Raw genomic sequence first — 19,460 nt, 5'->3', positions numbered from 1 at the left:
TGGACTGCAAACCAAAAGGTCGTCAGCTCAGTTCCCAGTCAGGGCACATGCTTGGCTCGTGGGCCAGGTCCCCAGCTGGGGGTGTGCGAGAGGCAACCTATCAATGTATCTCTCACACATTGATGTTTCTCTCCTTCTCTTTCTCCCTTCCTTCCCCTCTCTCTAAAAATAAATAAAATCTTAAAAAAAAACTTGCAGTAAAATTTCTCAATGTAATGTAAATGAGTATTTTAAAGGATGATATTGTAGGTAATAGAAAATAAATTGCTTTATGCTCAGAAGTATATTTTTAATTTGCAATTATTTGGCTTTTTAAAATAATGTTAAGTGCTACTGCCATAAGATAAGACCCCTTAAAGGCAGCATCCCTGTGTTATTTATCTTGGTATGCCGTGAATCTAGAAAAATAGTTGGCACATAGTATATACATAATAAATTTCTGTCAACTGATCTTAACTAAATGCCTGGGGAAATGTTCTTAGTTTTCTTTTGGACTAACTTTTATGCCTAAAGATGAATGTGCTAAAATATTGATCATTTTTTTAATTTGGGAAAATAAATTAAATGTATACAGGAATAGGTAAAAGTAGATTTACAGTTATAACACAAATAAATAATATAATTAACAAATAATAATACAAGAATAAATTGTTTCACCTACTCACAACTATAAACTTAATTTTGCCCACCCCTGTATGTATTATTACGTATTTAAATGCTTTAAAATATATTTACCTTTACAGCACTTATAGCTGTATCAAGTGTTGAAACCTCATGGTCTTTGTGGGTGCCAAATATCTTGTCAAGCGCAGAAATTGGGCTTTTGCAAGTATAGCAATATGTGTCAATCTGCGACTTTTTCAGTTCCTTTTGCTCCTTCTCGGTTACTAGCTCTGATGATAATCGGTCCTCTGTACTCTCTCTGCCCAACTCTTTCTGTTCAGCAGACATACTTTGTTCCACCTCACTCACAAATTCATTTCCACTAATGTGTTCAAAGGATTCCTTTCCCTGAGATAACACATCTTCAGGGGTGGATTCTGAATATAGTTCTTCTGATAAAGTGTCTTGACTAACTACTTCATAATTCAGGGATTCAGCAAACTCATATTCATCCTGAACAGGACTACTGCGGAGCCTCTCTTCACTTGGCTCAGATGGGACCATTATTGTAGGTTCTCCTTGCAGTGTTTCTTGAACACAAGTTGCACCAGATGCAAATTCTTCCTCTGGGAAGGACACTTGAACTGGGACATTCAGACTGACCTCCGGGTTTGCATTTGCTGCTTCATTACTCTGACTGCTTGTTTCATCTACTGTCTCCAGAACATGAGGAGTGTCTTCAAATGGAACCGCATAGCTTATCTTCTGGGTGATCACTTTGACTTCCTCCGTGATGGGGGCTTTCCTTTGTATATCTACGTTGTCTAGGGTCTCCACATGTCCTACTGATTCTCCTTCCCCATAAGCAGCTTTCTGTTCCTCTTCCAGACTCTTTTCTCCCAAAACACTTCCAACCCTCCCCCAAATTTCCCTCTCTACTGCTATTGGTTTGTATGAATCATCCTTACCAACTGGTTTTTCTTCCAGACCTTGGCCTTGGTCCTTTTTGGTTATAGATGTGTCATGGAGAATGTCATCTTTGAGTATGTACTTCTCAAAATATATTCCCGTTCCATCATCAGTGTCAGAATTTCTGTTTGGAAATGATGCCTCAGAATTCACACTGTCACCTTCAGAAGATGTCTCCCCTTCCTTCTTTTTCTCTCCAACTGCTTCTTCATATAGATCCTTGTATAAAAATGCAAGTGCAGGGGGTTCCTCGAGAAGTTCAGGATTAATGGCTTTAGCAGTGGTAGGAAATATCTGAGTTCGTGACAAAACTCCTTCCTCTGTATCAAATAAAGGCATCCCAGGTGACTTTGAGTCCACATCTCTGTTTGTGCTCTTTGAAGCATCTCTGTCAGCTGATGTTTGGACAACCAAAGACTTTTGGGTCTCTGGGTGAGATAACTTGCTGTAGTCCTTTTCCAATCCATAAAAACTTTCATCTAATTTCACCAAGTCATATTCATGTTCTAGGGCACTTTCCTCTGCACTTTCTGGGAAAGAGATACTTTCTTCTGTAACTTCCTTTGAGAGTTTTGCCTCAATATTTAATTTTCCTGGAGCTTTCTGTTTTTCTGGGTCCAAGGAGATGTTATAATCAATCAATGTATATTTTTCAAAATAATCCTCTTCACCAGAAAGTGGGGGCTGATTAAAAGATAAGTCACCAGTTTCTGAATCTGTGGGTATCTCCTCTTCTGTTTTATATGTTTCCTTTTGTTTTTCTTCTTTCACTGATGTAACATTTTTATCAGAACCTTCTAACTTACTCTTTAATATTTGATGGTGAGCAACTGCCTCACTATCATCAGGGAAGGGTAGAGTTTTAAGTGAGGCCTTCTCTGCCAAATATTCTAACTTATCTTGCATTTGTTCACTTTCTTCCTGATCAACTGAAGAAATAAATGCAGGCGCATGGATATTCAATATCTCACAGCCTTCAGAAATGATACTGAAGGCACTCTTTTGATCTTCTGAAAGGCCAGCTGGCTTACTAGTCATTGTAAATTCTTCACCTTCAGCCTCCTTGGATATTTCTCTAGTAGAAACCATTTTATTGGCATTGGTTATCGATGCACTTGTTATAAATTGAGCATAGTTGCTGCTTGCTGAAGTGGGTGGTTCATTTATACGGGCATTTCCTCCAGCCTCCATGTGGTGCTTTGAAACAAGTACAGATTGTTTAGACATTTCAGATGTTTGCTCTTCAGATGTTTGAATAGTATGGACTGTATGCCTATCTGGAATCAATTCCTGTTTCTTCACTGTACTAATTTCTGGAGAAGCCCCTGAAACAAGTGCTTGTGGCTTCACAGATGACAACAAATATGGTGGTGTTTCTAAGCTCTTTGATTCATCCAAAGGGCGATCTACAATCTTTTCAGATTCTTTAGATGTAGAGCCTTTTATTATTCTATCTTTTGTTATATCTATTGAACCACCTTTAGACAGCACTGACACTGTGACCTGTCCCTTTTCTTCTTTATGAATTGCCATATCCCTGCTTGATTTTTCCAATACCAGATTTCCTTCCTTAGGAGAAGAGTGGTCATCTATTTCATCACGATAAGGAAGATCCACTGCAAGGGGAGTCTTGGTTTTCTCCGCCAACACTTTACTTTCTCCTAATAGAGATGGCTGGGTTCCTACTGCCTTCATTCCCCTGATTTCTGGGTGAGCCTCTGAGATTATGGTTTCTGATTTTTCTGCAGCTGATGTAGTTTTAACTAATAAAAATGGCTGAGTTTCACCCAAAGAATGACTTAAAGAGACATCTGATTTTTCAGGCATAGACCTGGCTACATTCACAGAATTAGGCTGAATTTCCTGCTGCTTCTTTTCTTCTGAAAATGCTTGTAGTGGCTTTTCTTTTTCTTTTCCTTTCTCCTCCTCAATAATTTTAAGTCTTTCTTTGTGTTCTTCATTTTGATAGACTTGTGGCAGCGCAGCAGCAGCTTTTGATTCTTCCAATTTAATAGGGAGAGATCCATGTGTAGTTGGTGCCTTTCCTATTTCATTATGATCTCTTAACTCTAATGGGGCCACAGTTTCTTGTTTTTCTGCCAGCACCTTCTTTTCTGCCAAGAAATATGATCTGATTTCTGAGTTATCTTTCTCCTCCGTTGGGCTAACAGACCTGAGTTTTACTTCCTCTTCAGAAATTTTTAAAGGAGTAGGTTTTGGCATTGCCATTGCTTTCTTTAGTTTGTCTTCACCCAGATCAATTAAACTGCCTTTAGATTGTTCTACTGACAAAATTATTGACTCTGGATTCTCTTTACCAGATTGAACTAAAGTGCCTCTGGGTTCATCAGCAGTTATGAGTTTTGCCTCTGGTAACAGAGGATCAGCTAGCTTCTCAGTTGCATGAAAGTCAGCTGGAGCTGTACCTTTAGGCTCTGCCACAGTCACTCCTTTTTCTACAGATGGACTTCGCTGAGTTTCTAAGTCTTCTTTTTCAGCAACTTTGTTACCTGGAGTGCTTGATCTAAAAAACAAATTGGACATCCACGATGTGAAAGATGAAATTCCTTTCTTTCCCTTTTCCTCAGTAAGGCCTGGTTTAACCACCTTTGGCTGCTTAGGCAGTTTTTGTGTCATCCCACCTGATTCTGGGGGTTGAGGTTCTTTATATTCTTGGCTTGAAGGGAGGGGTTTCATTTGTGTGGGTACTTTCATTTCAGATATTGGTTTCCCTTTCTCATTAGCATCATCTACAACCTCTGACGGAACCATTTTTGATTCTTCCAATGGCTTCTGTCCAGGTAAAGCAGATGTACTCCTGAGTGCTACTTTTTCATTGTCCGCTGCAGGTTCCGCATCTTCTTCCAGGAAAGGAGCTGCCTTGGGATGAGAGAGAATAGCGTCTGATTTGACCTGTTTCATTGAAGGGCCAGACACTGGTTTCTGGAGAATTCTTTCAGAAGGTAGTTTGACTTCTTCCTGGCTGTCTTCTTTGCAGGGCCTAGAAAGTTCTGTGTTTGCTTTCTCCAATATTGAACTCTCATTTCTCATGAAAGAAAGGACCTGCTTCCCCTCTGCTTGGTTTCTCTCTACATTTCCATCTGGAACTAATGATTTTGGTTTGGGGGCCAGCTTTATTTCTTCAGAAGAAGATGTTTTAGTTGATAAGTTCTCTACATTCCCACTGAGGATATCATGAGTAGATACTGGTTCTTGTGATGGTAAATGGGATTCTTCAGCAGAATGTGGCAGAACCTGCTTTCCGACTTCATGTGTAGGGTCCTTCTCTGACAGAGCAGCCTTGAGCTGCCCTATCATACGATTTCTGCTGCCAGAGGAGCCCAGCGGCACAGACCCCAGGTCTCCTTCTTCATGATGACTTGCCAAATCTCTTTCTGGCTTTTCCAGCATCCAGTTTTCATCCTCTGGAGAAAAAAGGGCCTCTTTCATTAGTGTTTCTTTCACATCTTCAGGCTCAGTTGTCAAAAATGATTTTGATTCTTCCGAAGGCAAACTTTCTTTCATAACTGAAAGCTGTTTAATACCTAGATCTTGTTTATCCACATAAGATGTGCTTACATCAGGTAGTTTAACAGCATGATCTAAATGAAGTTTGTTTTCAGGCTTCTCTTGTTCCACGAGGAGGTCAGAAGAAGTAATCTTGGATGGCTCGGTTATACTCTCGGGTACAGGGAATGAATTAGTTTTGTCTATTTCTTCCTTTAGTGTAGTCACAGTATCTCCTATCACTTGCGCCTTCAAATTTCCTGTTGGCAGTAATGAGCTTAGTTCTTGTTTTTCCTCCTTTTTATAGTCAGCGGAATGGTTCAACTCTTTTGATAATCCCTTTAAAGTAAAAGTATATGGCTGAAGTTCTTCAAGGTTGTCTCTTTCAGAGGTAAATGCTTCTCTTGACTCTAAGCTGACTACCTTATGAGAGACAGATTTGATTTCTTGGTTCTGAGGCTCCTCCTTAAGGGAGGATGAAACCTCTGAAATTTCAGGCACTGTGGTTGACACATGGAGTTCCCTGTTTTCTTCTCTTCCTCCTCCTCCTCCACTCTTAAGCTCAGCAAGGCCCCTCCCTAAAGCTGAATCCCCTGTTTCACTTAGGAGAGATTTTATTTGTTTTATGTCTATAGATTCACTGTGTCTACCTAAACCACCGGTGAATTCCGAGCCAGCATTTGGTAATTCCGATACTTGGTGTGGCTTGTCTTTCTTCTCAGGTTCCAAAGAGAGCTCTGCCAGAGCAAGATCTTGTTTTTCTGACAGGAAATCTCCCTGAGCTGAAGAAGATGGCTTCATTGCCTGTTTGCTCTTATCACCACTGGTGGTTGGTAATGTTGGAGCTAAATCTTCTGACACTAAATTTTCCAAGTCGGGAGAAGAACGTGCCATTTTCTCAGTTTTGCCTTTTGGAGCTGCATGCATGGGTGCAGATGACACATTTTGTGAGAACGGAAGTTCAGTTTCTTTTTTCTTTATCTCACCACCCAGGCTGACCGAAAGCACATGCTCAGGCCCTGGCACCTCTGAGGCAGACACAGAATTCTTCTTCTGTGATAAAGCCAAACGTTCAGAGTCAAGGACTGTAGAAAATGAAAGACCTTGTTCATTTTCCACCCTTGCTTCCTTAGATACATCTGCATGCTGAGATGACAGTATTTTGCTTATTGGCAGCCCAGGTTTAACTTCTTCAGTTTCTACCTTTGACAAAACAGAATGCTCCAATATAGAAGATACGCTTGGAGGTGAACCCAATTTCATTCCCTTCTCAGCTTCTGACCAAGCTGGATGTTTAGAGGCAGCAGTTTCAATGGGAGAAGAGCTAGCTTTGATGGATACCTTTTCTTCTTCTTTAAGAAGTAAATGCTCATCCATAGATGTTACCAGTGGTGGCAAACCACTTTCTAATTCACTCTTTCCAACTTTTAAGGCTGGATGTTCTACAGGGGTGGTAAGAGATAACTCTGTTGGGATTTCTTCTTTTGCTAATTTGGTTAAGTTTGAATCATGCTTAGCTACAGAGGTTGTGGTTACTGAATTACTAGGTTCAGTTTCTTTCTTTATTTCATCTGACAAGGCTGAAAATTCTGATGCAGATGGTCCATGTTCAGCTTTCTTTTCCGCTCCTGGTAAAGCTGCATGCAATACTCTAGGTGTACCATTTATTTTGGAATCATGTTTTACTTCTGTTTTCACTACTGACAAAATCTCAGGTCCAGATAAAGATGTTTCCTTTAGAGATGAATATGGTTTTATTACTTCAGGCTCCTTCTCTGACAACATTCTCTGTTCAACTTTAGATGTCACATTTGGAGCTAAACTGAGTTTGACATCCTTCTTTGGCTCATCTACCAAGTCAGAGAGAACTGAATATTTCATTCCAGACCCTGGTACATTTGGAGGCTGAGGCTCCATTTCTTGATCCCGTGATACACGTGCTGTAGTTTCTTGAGTCTCAGGCACAATTTCTTCCTCGCTTTTAACTTTGAACAAAGCCATCTGCTCTTTTGCAGCTTTTGGAATGAGTGATGCTTTGGGTTCTTGTTGTTTTGTAAGTGCATGGACTGAATCAGGTGAAACTGAATGCTGAGATGAAGCTGAAACAGGTTGAGTTTCTTCCTTTACCATGGGTGATTGTGCAGGTAAAGACACAGGCGGTGCAGCTACTGATGAACTAGTCTTAATTTCTCCTTTCTCCAATTCACTGGTTAGATACGGTGGAACCAAATCTTTAGACTTAGGTTCTAAAAATGCTTGAGTTACCTGTTTCTGTACTGAAATGAGATTTTCACCTGCAGACATTGACATTTCTTGAGCATCTGCTTTTTCTGCTTTATTTGCTGTAGGCAGCAGACTCAAGTCTTCAGTTGCAGACATCAGAGCAGAAGGTTCAGTCTGTTGCTTCTGTGATGAACTGAGATGCTCAGGTACTGGTGTAGCAGCAGCTGTTGGTTCAATTTCTTCCCCATCTGCTTCTGAAAAGCAGGAATATCTTGAAGCAGATGCTGTAGCTAACAGTGAATCGGGCTCAATTTCATTCTTCTTTGTTTCTGGGATTTTATATGGTGGGACTGAAACTTGTGATGCTGAGTCTGGAGAAAAAATTCCAGCTTCCTCAGTGTCTTCATCTGACAAAATACTGTGTTCCAACGGTGATGTTAAACATATTGGAGAATCACACTCAAATTCTCTTTTCTCTGTTTCCTGAGTTGCATAGGGTGGGAATGAGAACTCTGACACAAATGCAGAGTCTGGAGAAAAAGGTCCAACATCTTCTTGCTCTTCTTCTGAAAAAGGCATGGGTGAAGAGGCGCCTTTTAGATTTAAAGGTGATCTGTGGACACTTTCTTCCTCCTGTGATTCCGGTGTTGCGTATGGTGGTACTGAAAATTCAGAAGCAGAGGTGGAAGATGGCGTGTACCTCTCTGTTTCTACTGTCTCCTCTTCTGATAGGACCCCGCGTTCAGATGGGGTGGCTGAAAGCAGTGGTGACTGGCACTCTGAAGTCATCTCAGTTGTGTACGGGGGTAAAGAGTGTTGAGACACAGAGGCCACATCTGGGGAATATGGCCCGGTGTCTTTCTTCTCTTCTTCTGACAGAATCATGTGCTCAGAAGCACCTTTTGATTTTAAGAGGGACACAGCATCAATTATTTTCTCTGGGGATTCCTGTGTTACATTTGGTGGAACCGCATATTGGGAAGTCAATGTTAAGTCACGTGTGAAACGCTCACTTCCTAGGTTCTCTTCTGATAGGACGCCATGTTCAGATGGGGTGGCTGACAGTGGTGGGACTTGGAATTCAGCAGGCATCTCAGTTGTGCCTGGGGGAAGCGGGGGTTCAGCCACAGAGGTTGCATCTGGAGAATATGGCTCAGTGTCTTCCTTCTCTTCTGACAGAATCATGTGCTCAGAAACACCTTTTGATTTTAATGGGGACTTACAGTCAATGTTCTCCAATGGCTCTTTTGTTGCCTGTGATGGAACTGAATATTCAGAAGCAGGTGTGGAATCTAGTGTGTAATGCCCACTTTCTGGGGCCTCTTTTCCAGACAGGACCGTATGTTCCAAGGTAGCTGTTGAAAAGAGAGGGGACTGGCTCTCAGAAGTCTTCTCAGTTATAGACGGTGAGAGAGAGTGTTCGGAGGCAGAGGCTGAAGCTGGGGAATAAGGCTCAAACTCCTCACTCTCCTCTTCTGACAGAACTGTGTGTTCAGATGCAGCTTTTACACTGGATTGAGAAACTGGCTCAACATCTTCCTTCTCTAGTTCATGGCTCATATCCTGTGGGGCTGAATACTCTGATACAAAAGCAGAATCAGTAGAAGCAGACTCGTTTTCCTCTCTTTCTTCCTCAGACAAAGCAACATGTTCGGGTGATGGTGTTGTCAGTAATGGCAGAATGGTCTCCTTTTCTTTTTGCTCCACTTCAGGGGCCAAATGTGGTGGGAAGAGCTTCTCAGAAACAGATGGACTTTCTGGGTAATCAAGTTCTATGATCTCTTCTTCCACTAAATTAGAATCATCAGGTTCAGGGGCAGCAGCTATTGGTCGAGAAGTTTCTATTTCTTCTTTCTCTGACACTACAGGTTCAGAAAGAGAACTAGATGGCTCAAACACGTTTTCTTCCTTTTCTCCTTTGACATCGAGCCTAGCAGGGGTCAGTTGTTTAGAGACTGGTTTTGCGCTCTCTGGTGAAGTCAGGTCTAGCTCTTCTCTCTCTGGGCCAAACTCTTTCTGGATCGATGCTGCCAGACCTGGGGTACCTGTTTCCAGAGAATCCTTCTGTGCCTCCAGTGAAATGGAATGGTCAGCAGAATACACATCTTCCTTCTTTACCTCATCCACTGAAGGCAGGGAGACTGAAGATTCAGGCTCTGAAGTTACATTTTCTTGTAAATCAGGCTCAAGTTCTTCCTTTGCTGTTTCCAGGAGCACAGTTTCAGATGTCTTGGGTGGAAGGGAGGAAGGCTCCATTTCATGGGGTTTTGCTTCAGTGCTTGGCTTTTGTGGCACTGACTGGGGAGGACTGAGCTGTGCTTCTTGTCCTGCTGCATCTCTACTTGTATAAGAGGAAACTGTGTGCTTGGTAGCAGAAGCGGCCTTCAGAGGAGAATCAGTGTAAATTTTCTTTTGATCTTCACGACCAAAAAAGGAGGTAAGGGACTTTGATTCTTTGGCGGGTGCACCTCCCCAGGGTGAAGCAAGCTGTTTTACCTTATTATCTTCTATGCTTTGGGCTACTAATTTGCCTGTTTTGGAAACTGTCCTAGAATCACGGTTGTCCAAATCTGGCTCTAGACTAATAGATGCATCTTTCCCCTTCCTATAATGTATTTCTTTAATTACATAACCCTTTGGCAATGTTCCATAAAACTGTAGAGGAATTAATTCTTCTTTAACTGAATCAAACATCTTAATTTTATATTGTACTGTTCCTATGTAGACGGGCCTTAACACTAACGGCTTGTGTTCTTTGTAGATTGCTCCAGTAATAGGAGGTGTACTTGAGGTGGTCTTCTTTTTTCTCATTTTATCATAACTGCCACTAGATAATGGCTCTTTCTGAGTGGTTAGTACCTGGCTTTCTGAAATTAAAGGATTATCTTTTTTGTTTGATGGAACATCTTGGGATTCAAAAGAATTTCTTTTTTTGGTGCCTTTCCGGCGCAACGATGGTGAGCCATGCTTTGACTTAGGCGTTCTTTTCCGAACCTTCTTCACTTCATCCACAATAAAGGAAACATTCCCTGCAGAAGAATTCATAGCCGACCCCTCCGGACTACACACACCAGAAGTCTGACTTTCTTCCGAAGCCCAAGGAGTAGAAGACCGACTCGAATTGGTCTCCCAGGTTATTCCACTATCTTCCCGTTGAACTGTCACCATGGAAAAGGAGGGGTCAGATATGATACACTTCTCCTTGGTCTTGCCTTCTTCATCCTGGTCTGATAACCTACAGTAAATAATAATATTAATGATTACATATATTATAATGAAAACATTATATTAATTACTTATTATGGTAATATCATACCTTTATGAGATAAAGTATTAAAGTGAAATTAAAATACAGAGATATTACCATCCATATCAAAAATAGAGAAATATAGGAAATAAAAGTTTTAAAACTGTCAAATACAATAACACATCCCAGGTTGGAATAAATCAATACCTCCAAACTAAAAAAAAAAAAAAAAGCTAAAGTTAGATTCATGACCTCCTTTATCAAAATTACCCCTCCCGCTCAGACCTCTCATGGTTCACCTAGTCATTCAGGCTCACTCTAGTCACCAGAAACTTCGTAATGGCTCTTGCATCTGTGCCCACTCTGTTTCTACACTACCCTGACCCGGCTGTTTTTAAAGCACATCATCTCTAGATTATTCCGTTAGCTTCCTAACTGGTTGGACAGTATCATGTTTTCCTCTTACCTTCCCCAACCCTCAACTCACCCTGCCCTTCTTCCAGACCAGCTTTACTAAAAATTTTCATCTCTGCTCAAAAATCTCAACAAATTACTTATACTTGTAGGGAAAAAACATTCAAAATCTTTAGTTTTTTGATTCTTAGCTGACTTAATTTCCAAATGCCCACCTCCACCCTACCCTTACATGATATATTCCCGTTTTCACTCTAAAACTTGCTGTCCAGTAAATGTATTGTGGGAACTCTGAGTCCAAGGGCCATAAAGTGAAAACCCATCACAGAATATAGAGCAATCACAAAAAATGTCAGCCTGCTGTGCTGCACTTTCCTCATCTGTAAACCAGGGGCGATAATAGAACCTACCTGGTGAGGTCAATGTGAGAATTAAATTAGTTCATGAAACACTTAGGAAACATGACTGGCATGGAGTTAGTGCTCAACAAACATTACCTATAATCAGACCTTTCATACAATCTTTGGACTAGAGATCAAGGGAGCCTGGACATGGTCATTTTCAACTGCTAGAGGTATTTGGAAAGGTGTCTCATTTGACTGCTCCCATATCCCGTCAAGAGGTGGCTGCCTCTGGCTGCCCCTTCCATTGCCACGGGGGCCCTGTCTCTGACTCTGCAGCACTCTTCTCTGGAATTTTCTTATGCCTCCTCCTCCCCTGTGCTCATGCTGTTTCTTCATTTAGAATGCTTATCTCCTACCTTACTCCACCTTCTCTATCTAGAGGCTATCTACTCTTGAAGGTCTAAACAACCCTGGCTATGAAACTTAAATAGTATATTGACTTTCTTGCTTACTGTGAACCCTTCCTAATTTATTAGATTTGGCTGAGAGCCAAGACTAGTAGGTACATTCTACTTCCCTTTCTTAAACTTCAGAATTTGCAGTCTGACAGTGACCAGAGGGGAGAGGTGAGGGGGAGGAGTGGGGAGAGAAGAGGAAGAGTCTAGTCAAAGAACATGCATAAATGACCCATGGACATGAACAACAGGGAGGGGATTGACTGCTGGAGAGGCAAGAGCAACGGGAAAAAATGGGATAACTGTAATAGAACAACAATAAAAAAAGAAACTAAAAAATTAATATAAAAATTGCTTGATAGTTACACTTTTCATTGCAAATTAATAAATTGGTTAAAAGTTATAAAAGAAAAGAAAAGAAAAGAATTTGCAGTCTGCTGCAAAGGGCCAGGGAATGCTGAGTTCCTAATGTTTTTAGCTCTCACCACAACCAAGAAGAGCCTGGGGCAGCCAGAGCCCCTGGGCCACTAGTCTTCAGCAGCAAGCAGCTTCATCCTTCACCTCAGTGTGCTACAAATAATATCATTTTCTACACATGCCATGAATGAAAAGGCCTGAAGAGCAGTGGGAAGAACTGGTTTCTCCATTTTCCTAGCAACTCTGCTCTTACTTATTTGCTTTGGTACTAAACTACTGAATTTAATTAGGATTTAATACCTTCTCTTGGTTCTGGACTGAATCTTATTTTAAAAGTTTTTTTTTTTTTTTTTTTTTTAGGCCCTTTTATATACCTAATTGAAGTTATTTCTCAGAATTTTCAATTCCTACTCTTTCTCTCTTGTATTTAATGATGAAATTAAAAATTAAGGTTATCTGGAAAATGCACGTATCTGGGAAAATCAGCATTCTAAATGCGCATGATTTTCATAGTATTACAAAAGCAAGCATAAATTCCATTTAGAGTTAATTATTGATTGAATGTACTCAACCAAAGTAGTTTTCATTACTAGCTGGAATGAGCTTACAACAGAGCTATTGAGGTAGGTTCATTCAGTCGTTGACTTATTCACCCACCCATTTATTTCTTCATTTAGTGAATCTCTCTTGAGTTTAAATACTAGAAATACAAATATAATGACAAAGAATCTTCTCTAACGCAATTCAAAATCCAACAGGGAGACAGAACCAATCATTTAATAGAGTGTATTAAGCACTATTACAGAAGATAGGCAAGATACAGTAAGGACATGGAGAAGGGAACACTTCTCAGAGGAAAGACACTTGACTTGAATTTTGAAAAAGAAACAGGAGTTTGCCAAATGGATGAGGAGTGGAAGTGGTGTGAGGATGGGGAGGTCATTCCAGAAAAATGTCACAGAATATGCAAAATGTGCCTAAGAATATAGCAGTCTGGCTCACTGAGAAAACCAAAGTATTTTGGGATGTCTGGATCATTGGAGAGAAGCAAAGGAATAAAAGAATGACAGAGCCAACAGAGCCAACAAGAATCAGAGAATGACTAAATTAGCACATGTAAAACCACAGCTCAAGTATTCACGTTACACTCAGTCTACAGAAACAATTTCCCTTAATAGAAGGAAAATTGGTCCCCAAATTCAGAAATGCATTTCTTTCTCAGGAACACAAGTGTTCTCATCTACATCAGCTTTTCATAATTAATGGATATTGGCTATGAATATGACCTCATTCATTCTCCCCTAATTCTCACAGATCAACCTTTTTGATTATTAGTTGGCTTCCCAAGCAGATAGATTTATGCAGAGTGAGGATGAAAGACAGACTTTATTGGTGAAGTCATCTGAACCTGTAGTTTTCTTTGTGGTAAGGTTTTTAATTAGCAATTTAATAGTTATGTGACAACTTAGAATTTATTTTTGTGCCTGTTTTGTTATGTTGTATTTTTTAAACAAGTGACCTATTTTATCTAAAATTAAAAAAAGGCTTTGGAGTAAATAGTTTCATAATAACCTTTTAGGATTTTTAACATTTTTGTAAGATCTAAAATTTCATCCATTTGAAAAAAATTTCAGTCCTGATATTTGTTGAGTGTTGTCTTTTTTAAAAAAAAGTATTGCCAGGGGTTATCTCTTGGATATTTTTTTCTTCAAATAAAATTTGGCTTTATGGATTTTTCCTGTATCATAAATGTTATTTCTTTTCTTCAGCTTTCTTTGGGTTGAATTTTCAGTTACTTTTCTACCTTCTTGAGATAGATTCTTACATCAGGAATTTGCACCTTTCTCTTTTTTTAATTTATGAATTTAAGGCTATGTACTTCTCTTCAAGTGAAGATTTAGATGTCTCATATAAAAAGTTGGTACAGTTTTTATTATTATTAATTTCAAAATATTTTTGAATTTCCATTGTGATTTTTTATCTGACCCAGAGATTATTTTAAAATGTATTTCTCAATTTCAAAATACTTGTGGATCTTCCCAGTTATTGTTTTGTTAGTGCTTTCTAATTTAATTACACTGCAGCCAGATAATTAATTTTATATTGTCATATTTTGAAATCTGTTGATGTTTGCTTTATACCTATGTGGCCAAGTCATGTGTATGTATGTGTTTGTTTTTTTAAATATTTGTGTATTCTTGAGAACTATGTACCCTGTAGTTTTTCAGCTGCGTTCTACATATATGAAGTAGCTCAGATTTCTTAGTTGTGTTATTCAAATCCTTTTTCTTTAGTGATTTTTTTTTGTCTGCTTGTTCTATCAACTACTGAAAGAGTCCTGTTAAAATTTCATGTTACAATTAGGAATTTGTCTCTCTTTGTAGTTCTGTTAACATTTGGTTTATATATTTTGAAGCTATTAACTATAAGTAAATTTAGAATAGTACTATTTTTCTGAAACATTTAGCTTTTTCATTATGAATTGTCCCTTTTATCTGCAAATAAAAATATTTGCTTAATAATACTTTGATACTAATAAAGCTTTGCTTTGATATTAATAAAATTATAGCAGCTTGGTTTTGACTAATGTTTGCCTAGTATATCTTTTTGCATTTTTACTCTGAGCCTTTCTGTATCCGTATATTTTAGATATGACTCTTATAAGCAGCATAAAGATTTTAAAAATCAACTCTGCAATTTAAATGGAGTACTTAGTTCATTTAAACTTACTATAATTACCATATATTTGGGCTTAAATCCTCTTTCTTTTACTTGCCTTCTATTTGTACTACCTATTCTACATTCCTTTTCTCTCTTCTTTCTTGCCTTATTTTGGACTGAGTATTTTTATTTCATTTCCCTCTCTATTGCTTAGCAGGTATATTTTACTGTTATTTTAGTGACTACCATAGAGATTACAAGTATCCTTGATTCATTAATGTTTAATATAAATTCGTATTTTTATCTCTTCCAAAACAACACAAGGACATTAAATCACTTTAATGTCAACTTACATGCTATTCTAATTATATATTTTAATTCTATAAATAAATGTTTTAAATCTCATTGACATGATTTTACTGTTTAAACTGTCAACATTTATATTTACTTATATTTACCAATAAAAAGATTAATCTTTTTATTGTGTTTCACTCCTTCCAAATTTCATCTGGAATCACTTTCCTCTTCTCTGAAGCATTCCCTTTAGTGTGAATTTGCTGGTAACAAATTCTACTTTTTTTCTTAAAAAGTCTTTTTATACTTCCATTTTAAAAGATTTTATTTATTTATTTTTAAAGAGAAAGGAAGGGAGAGAGAAAGAGAGGGAGAGAAGCATCAATGTGTGATTGTCTCTCACACAATCCCCATATGGTGACCTGGCCCACAACCTAGGCATGTACCCTAACTGGGAATCAAACCGGTGACCCTTTGGTTCACAGGAGAGCACTCAATCCACTGAGCCACACCAGCCGGGGTTACATCTCCATTCTTGGAGAATACTTTCTTAAAGTACAAAGTTCTAGGTCAGCAGGTATTTCTCTCAACACTTTAAAAATATCACTGTATTCTATCTCCCATTGTTTGGTTAATAAATCAGCTGTCAGTGTAATGTTGCCTTTTGAAGTTAATCTGAATTGTTCACCCCTACCACCCACTATTTTTAGGATCTTGTTGTCTTCAATTTTCAGAAGTTTTACTATCATGTGCTTAGAAATCTTATCCCGTTTAAAATTTGTATGGCTTCTGAGCCTGTACATGGGTGTTTTTCATCATTTTAAATAAATTATCACTTAGGCATACTCTGTTCAAATACTGCTTCTGTCACTTGTCTCTCTTCTCTTCTTTTGAGATTTCAATTTTTTATAGATTAGAACTTATCACTGTGTCCCACCAGTGCTTCATTTAATTATTCCTTCCAATCTACCATCTAGTAATAATTCTGTCTTCAACTGTATCTAACCTCTAGTAAAATTATCAAATGTGTTATTTTTTGTTATTGTACTTTTCAGTTCTAGAATTTCCATTCTTTGACTTGTTCCCAGTTCTCTGAGACAGAGTTCTCAAGCATGCCTTTTATTTCCATGTCCCCTTTTCCGATAAGTTGTGCATTGCAGAGCACCACCCGGCCAGGATTTCTTCTCTTTACCTGGCAGTCCAGCTCTGCCCTCAATAAGTATGACTCTTCAGATGAGAGCTTCAGGGATCTGTGTGCTCTGCTCCTTCTCCATTTCTAAAATTTCCCAATAAACTCTAATTTATATTTGCATTGTGTGACAAAGGAGTGTGTCCATGCCCCATGACTAGTGAGTAGGGAATGTGATAATGTCTGAAATTGGTATGTTTGCTGGTAATATTCTTATACCCCACTCTTAAGTTGACATCATATATTCTAAATTTACTTTTTTGTGTGTTATATTAATATAAATCAGTTCTCAAGAGATGAATTTCATTAAATGTGCTGAAAAAATCTAACTTCTAAAGTTTCAAAATGAAGTATCAGGTCCTAGAATATGATGACCAGATTAGAAAAAACAAAATCCCTCTTTCCTGTTTAAGTAGTGAATACCCTCCCTAGATACACCCTCTCTCTCTTCATTTTACTTGGCTAAAATGGAGACTAGTAGTAACTCGTTGAAAATTAAATCACAAATTATGGATAGAAAGAGACTTGTGATTTTATATTTGTCATTTTATAAAAGAAAAAAACAGATAACCTAAATATATATAGCTAAAGTGACATTAAAGTTCCTTATAGGAATATAATTATGAACAGTAGCTTAGATTTGCATGTTGCTTAATACTACTCTCCAACAATCAGTGTACTAACCAGAAGTGTATCAAACAAAACAAGGTCATGGGTAGAATTTTTCCCAACTCAATCTGTTAAAGTTCATTAAATGTCAGTTGTTATAAAATAGCAATGAAGTAACATATGATTCTGCTTATATTGTAAACTTTGAAAACATGTTTTTAATGCATAAAATGACAAGCAAGCTAGTGATCTTATAATACAAATTGTTACTGTTTTATATGGGCCTTTAAATAGAACCAACAGTTCTTAAAAGCATAATCATTAGTTCTACAATTAATATTTCAATACAAATTAATTGAATCCTTATGTCCTTAGCAGAAAATTAATCTTATGCATTGCTGAACAAAAGTAATATAAAGTCACTTAGGTTAAAAGGTGCTTGCTTCTAAACCATTAGAGAATTAAGAAAAATATCCCATGTAACTGTAAATGAAGAAATTATGATACAGTATTACCATGCTCTAATATAAAGGACTCATTTTGTAGATACACCGAAGACCACAGATGTTCATTGTGAATGAGAATACTTATCTCATTTTCACAATGACTAGATATTTCAGAAGCCTGGAAGTTAGGGCTGTCTACTATTTGAAACCCAGTTATCTTTCTAGCTTTGCCTTCCGTTCTTCCCCTTCATAAACTCTGTGCTCCAGCCAAACACCAGCCTTACCCCTCATGTCTTTGCTTCCATCCTTCTCTTCACTTGGAATAAATCATCTCTGTGTATCCTAAATGTATACTCCTTAGAGACCAGCTCATATATCAACTTCTATGTAGCCATCACTGATGCTGTAAGCCAAAAGTAATTTTCTTCCCTTGAACTTCTGGAATCTTAATGTAATCTTCCCCAAGGGCATTTACCAGCCTATATGAGTTATTTTTATGTATATCACAGCTATATTACAAGGCCATAAACTACCTGTGAGCAGGGATCATGTGGTTTAGTGGTTCTTTTCAGGACTTGCCCCTCATGAAGTCTCTCTAAAACATTCATTTCATTTTCAGGTGAACAACTCTTTTCTTTTGCACACATAATTCATCAGCTTCAGGAATATTTAATTAAATTATGTAATAACAATAATTAGTGCAACTAGTATAAAAAGATTTGGGAATGATCATAACTGACCCTTAGTAAAAACACAACTCAAAATAATAGGTATTATTAGACAGCAGTCTGGGCATCAGTCTATTTTACAGAGAAAACAGGGAGCTTTGACTATTTGAGTCAATTCACTTTAGTGGAAAGTAGTTAAAAGAACTTACGTTATTCCTTCTGTACATTTCTGGTTTCCATTCATTAGCACTTTACACCCATGGAATTTTTGTTTCAGAAGAAGTTCAAAACTGCTAGATATTTTTTCAATTATCATTGACTTTCAACTGATTTCAAATTGAAGCCTAAAGTCAAGATTCATTGACTGAACAAGTGTTTATCAAACTCTATATACTAGGCACCATATCAGGCAGGATTTTTTTTTTTTAATAGCAAGATAACCATGTGGGGCAAATTCTCTAAAGATTTTACAATTCACTTCAGATTAAACAATTTGGTCTGAGCTATAGATTTGTGGTAAATACCAATTAATATTTTTCTTATTTTATTCTTTGAAAATCTAAGATGTCTTTGCATGTTGCCTCTATAGGCAGCTCCACAGTAAAGCAAATTAGGTCCTTATCTAAGCCCTCACCTGTACAAGAGCTTTGCTATACACAATCAATTCTCTCCCAGCCTAGCTTGAGAATGCTCAGTTGTGTGTAAACATTTTCCTGCTTCATTTACACAAGAATGGGAATAAACTATGCGACAGAAAGATCCACATCTTTTTAGCTTTTTTAAAGGAGTTCCTTTTATTTATAAAATCTCAAAATACATGACAGCAACTTATTTAAAATTATTAGTTGGGACAATAATTTCTCATTCCAGGTGTTTCTTTCCATGCGGAAGAACATCTGTTCATATAACACTCCTTTCTGGCTTAGCTTCCCTCTATCGCTCTTCCTCATCTTACTGTATTCCTTATGCTGTTAAGCATATAAAGCAGGTCTTCGTGTGGAGAGGTCTTCAGAGTTCATGACTAAGGATATAAATCTGGCTATTTCTGAGACTTGGTATTAGAAAGCACCTTGTTGTCCAGTACCTAAGCCACATTCTCTGATATCAACAGCTTTATCAATAATAAACTTGACATTTTGATCTCTCTCTGCTATTTCTCTGATTTATCTATCAATTACTTCAGAACTTAGGGAGAAGAGGGTGCTGTGCAGCAATTCTACTTGCCAAAGCCCAATAAAAGCAAATTACCACAAACACAGCAGCTGGTAAAGCCTAAAGGACATCACTTGATGGTAATAACAGTTTTGATAGCTAACCTACATGCTCACAGGTGTCCACCAGGAAGTGATATGTGGACCAATCAGACCACGAGAAATTCATCTGTCAGAAACCAGCAATGCCCTGATCACATATT

General features: G+C 38.1%; 1 protein-coding gene across 1 annotated transcript in view; it reads right to left on the bottom strand.

Moving 5' to 3' along the window:
* CMYA5 (cardiomyopathy associated 5) overlaps window positions 1-19,460 on the bottom strand; it is a 95,554-nt gene that overhangs the window by 49,040 nt on the left and 27,054 nt on the right. Inside the window, exon 2 of the mRNA XM_090276419.1 lies at window positions 736-10,537. Coding sequence (XP_090132545.1) covers window positions 736-10,537 — 9,802 coding nt within the window. The remainder of the gene's footprint in view (window positions 1-735; window positions 10,538-19,460) is intronic.

The sequence above is a fragment of the Furipterus horrens genome, unplaced genomic scaffold, assembly GCF_987537825.1.
Source record: "Furipterus horrens unplaced genomic scaffold, mFurHor1.1.pri manual_scaffold_5, whole genome shotgun sequence".
Classification (NCBI taxonomy): Eukaryota; Metazoa; Chordata; class Mammalia; order Chiroptera; family Furipteridae; genus Furipterus; species Furipterus horrens.
The sequence above is the reverse complement of the archived record's forward strand: the minus strand, read 5'-3'. Positions and strand labels throughout refer to the sequence as shown.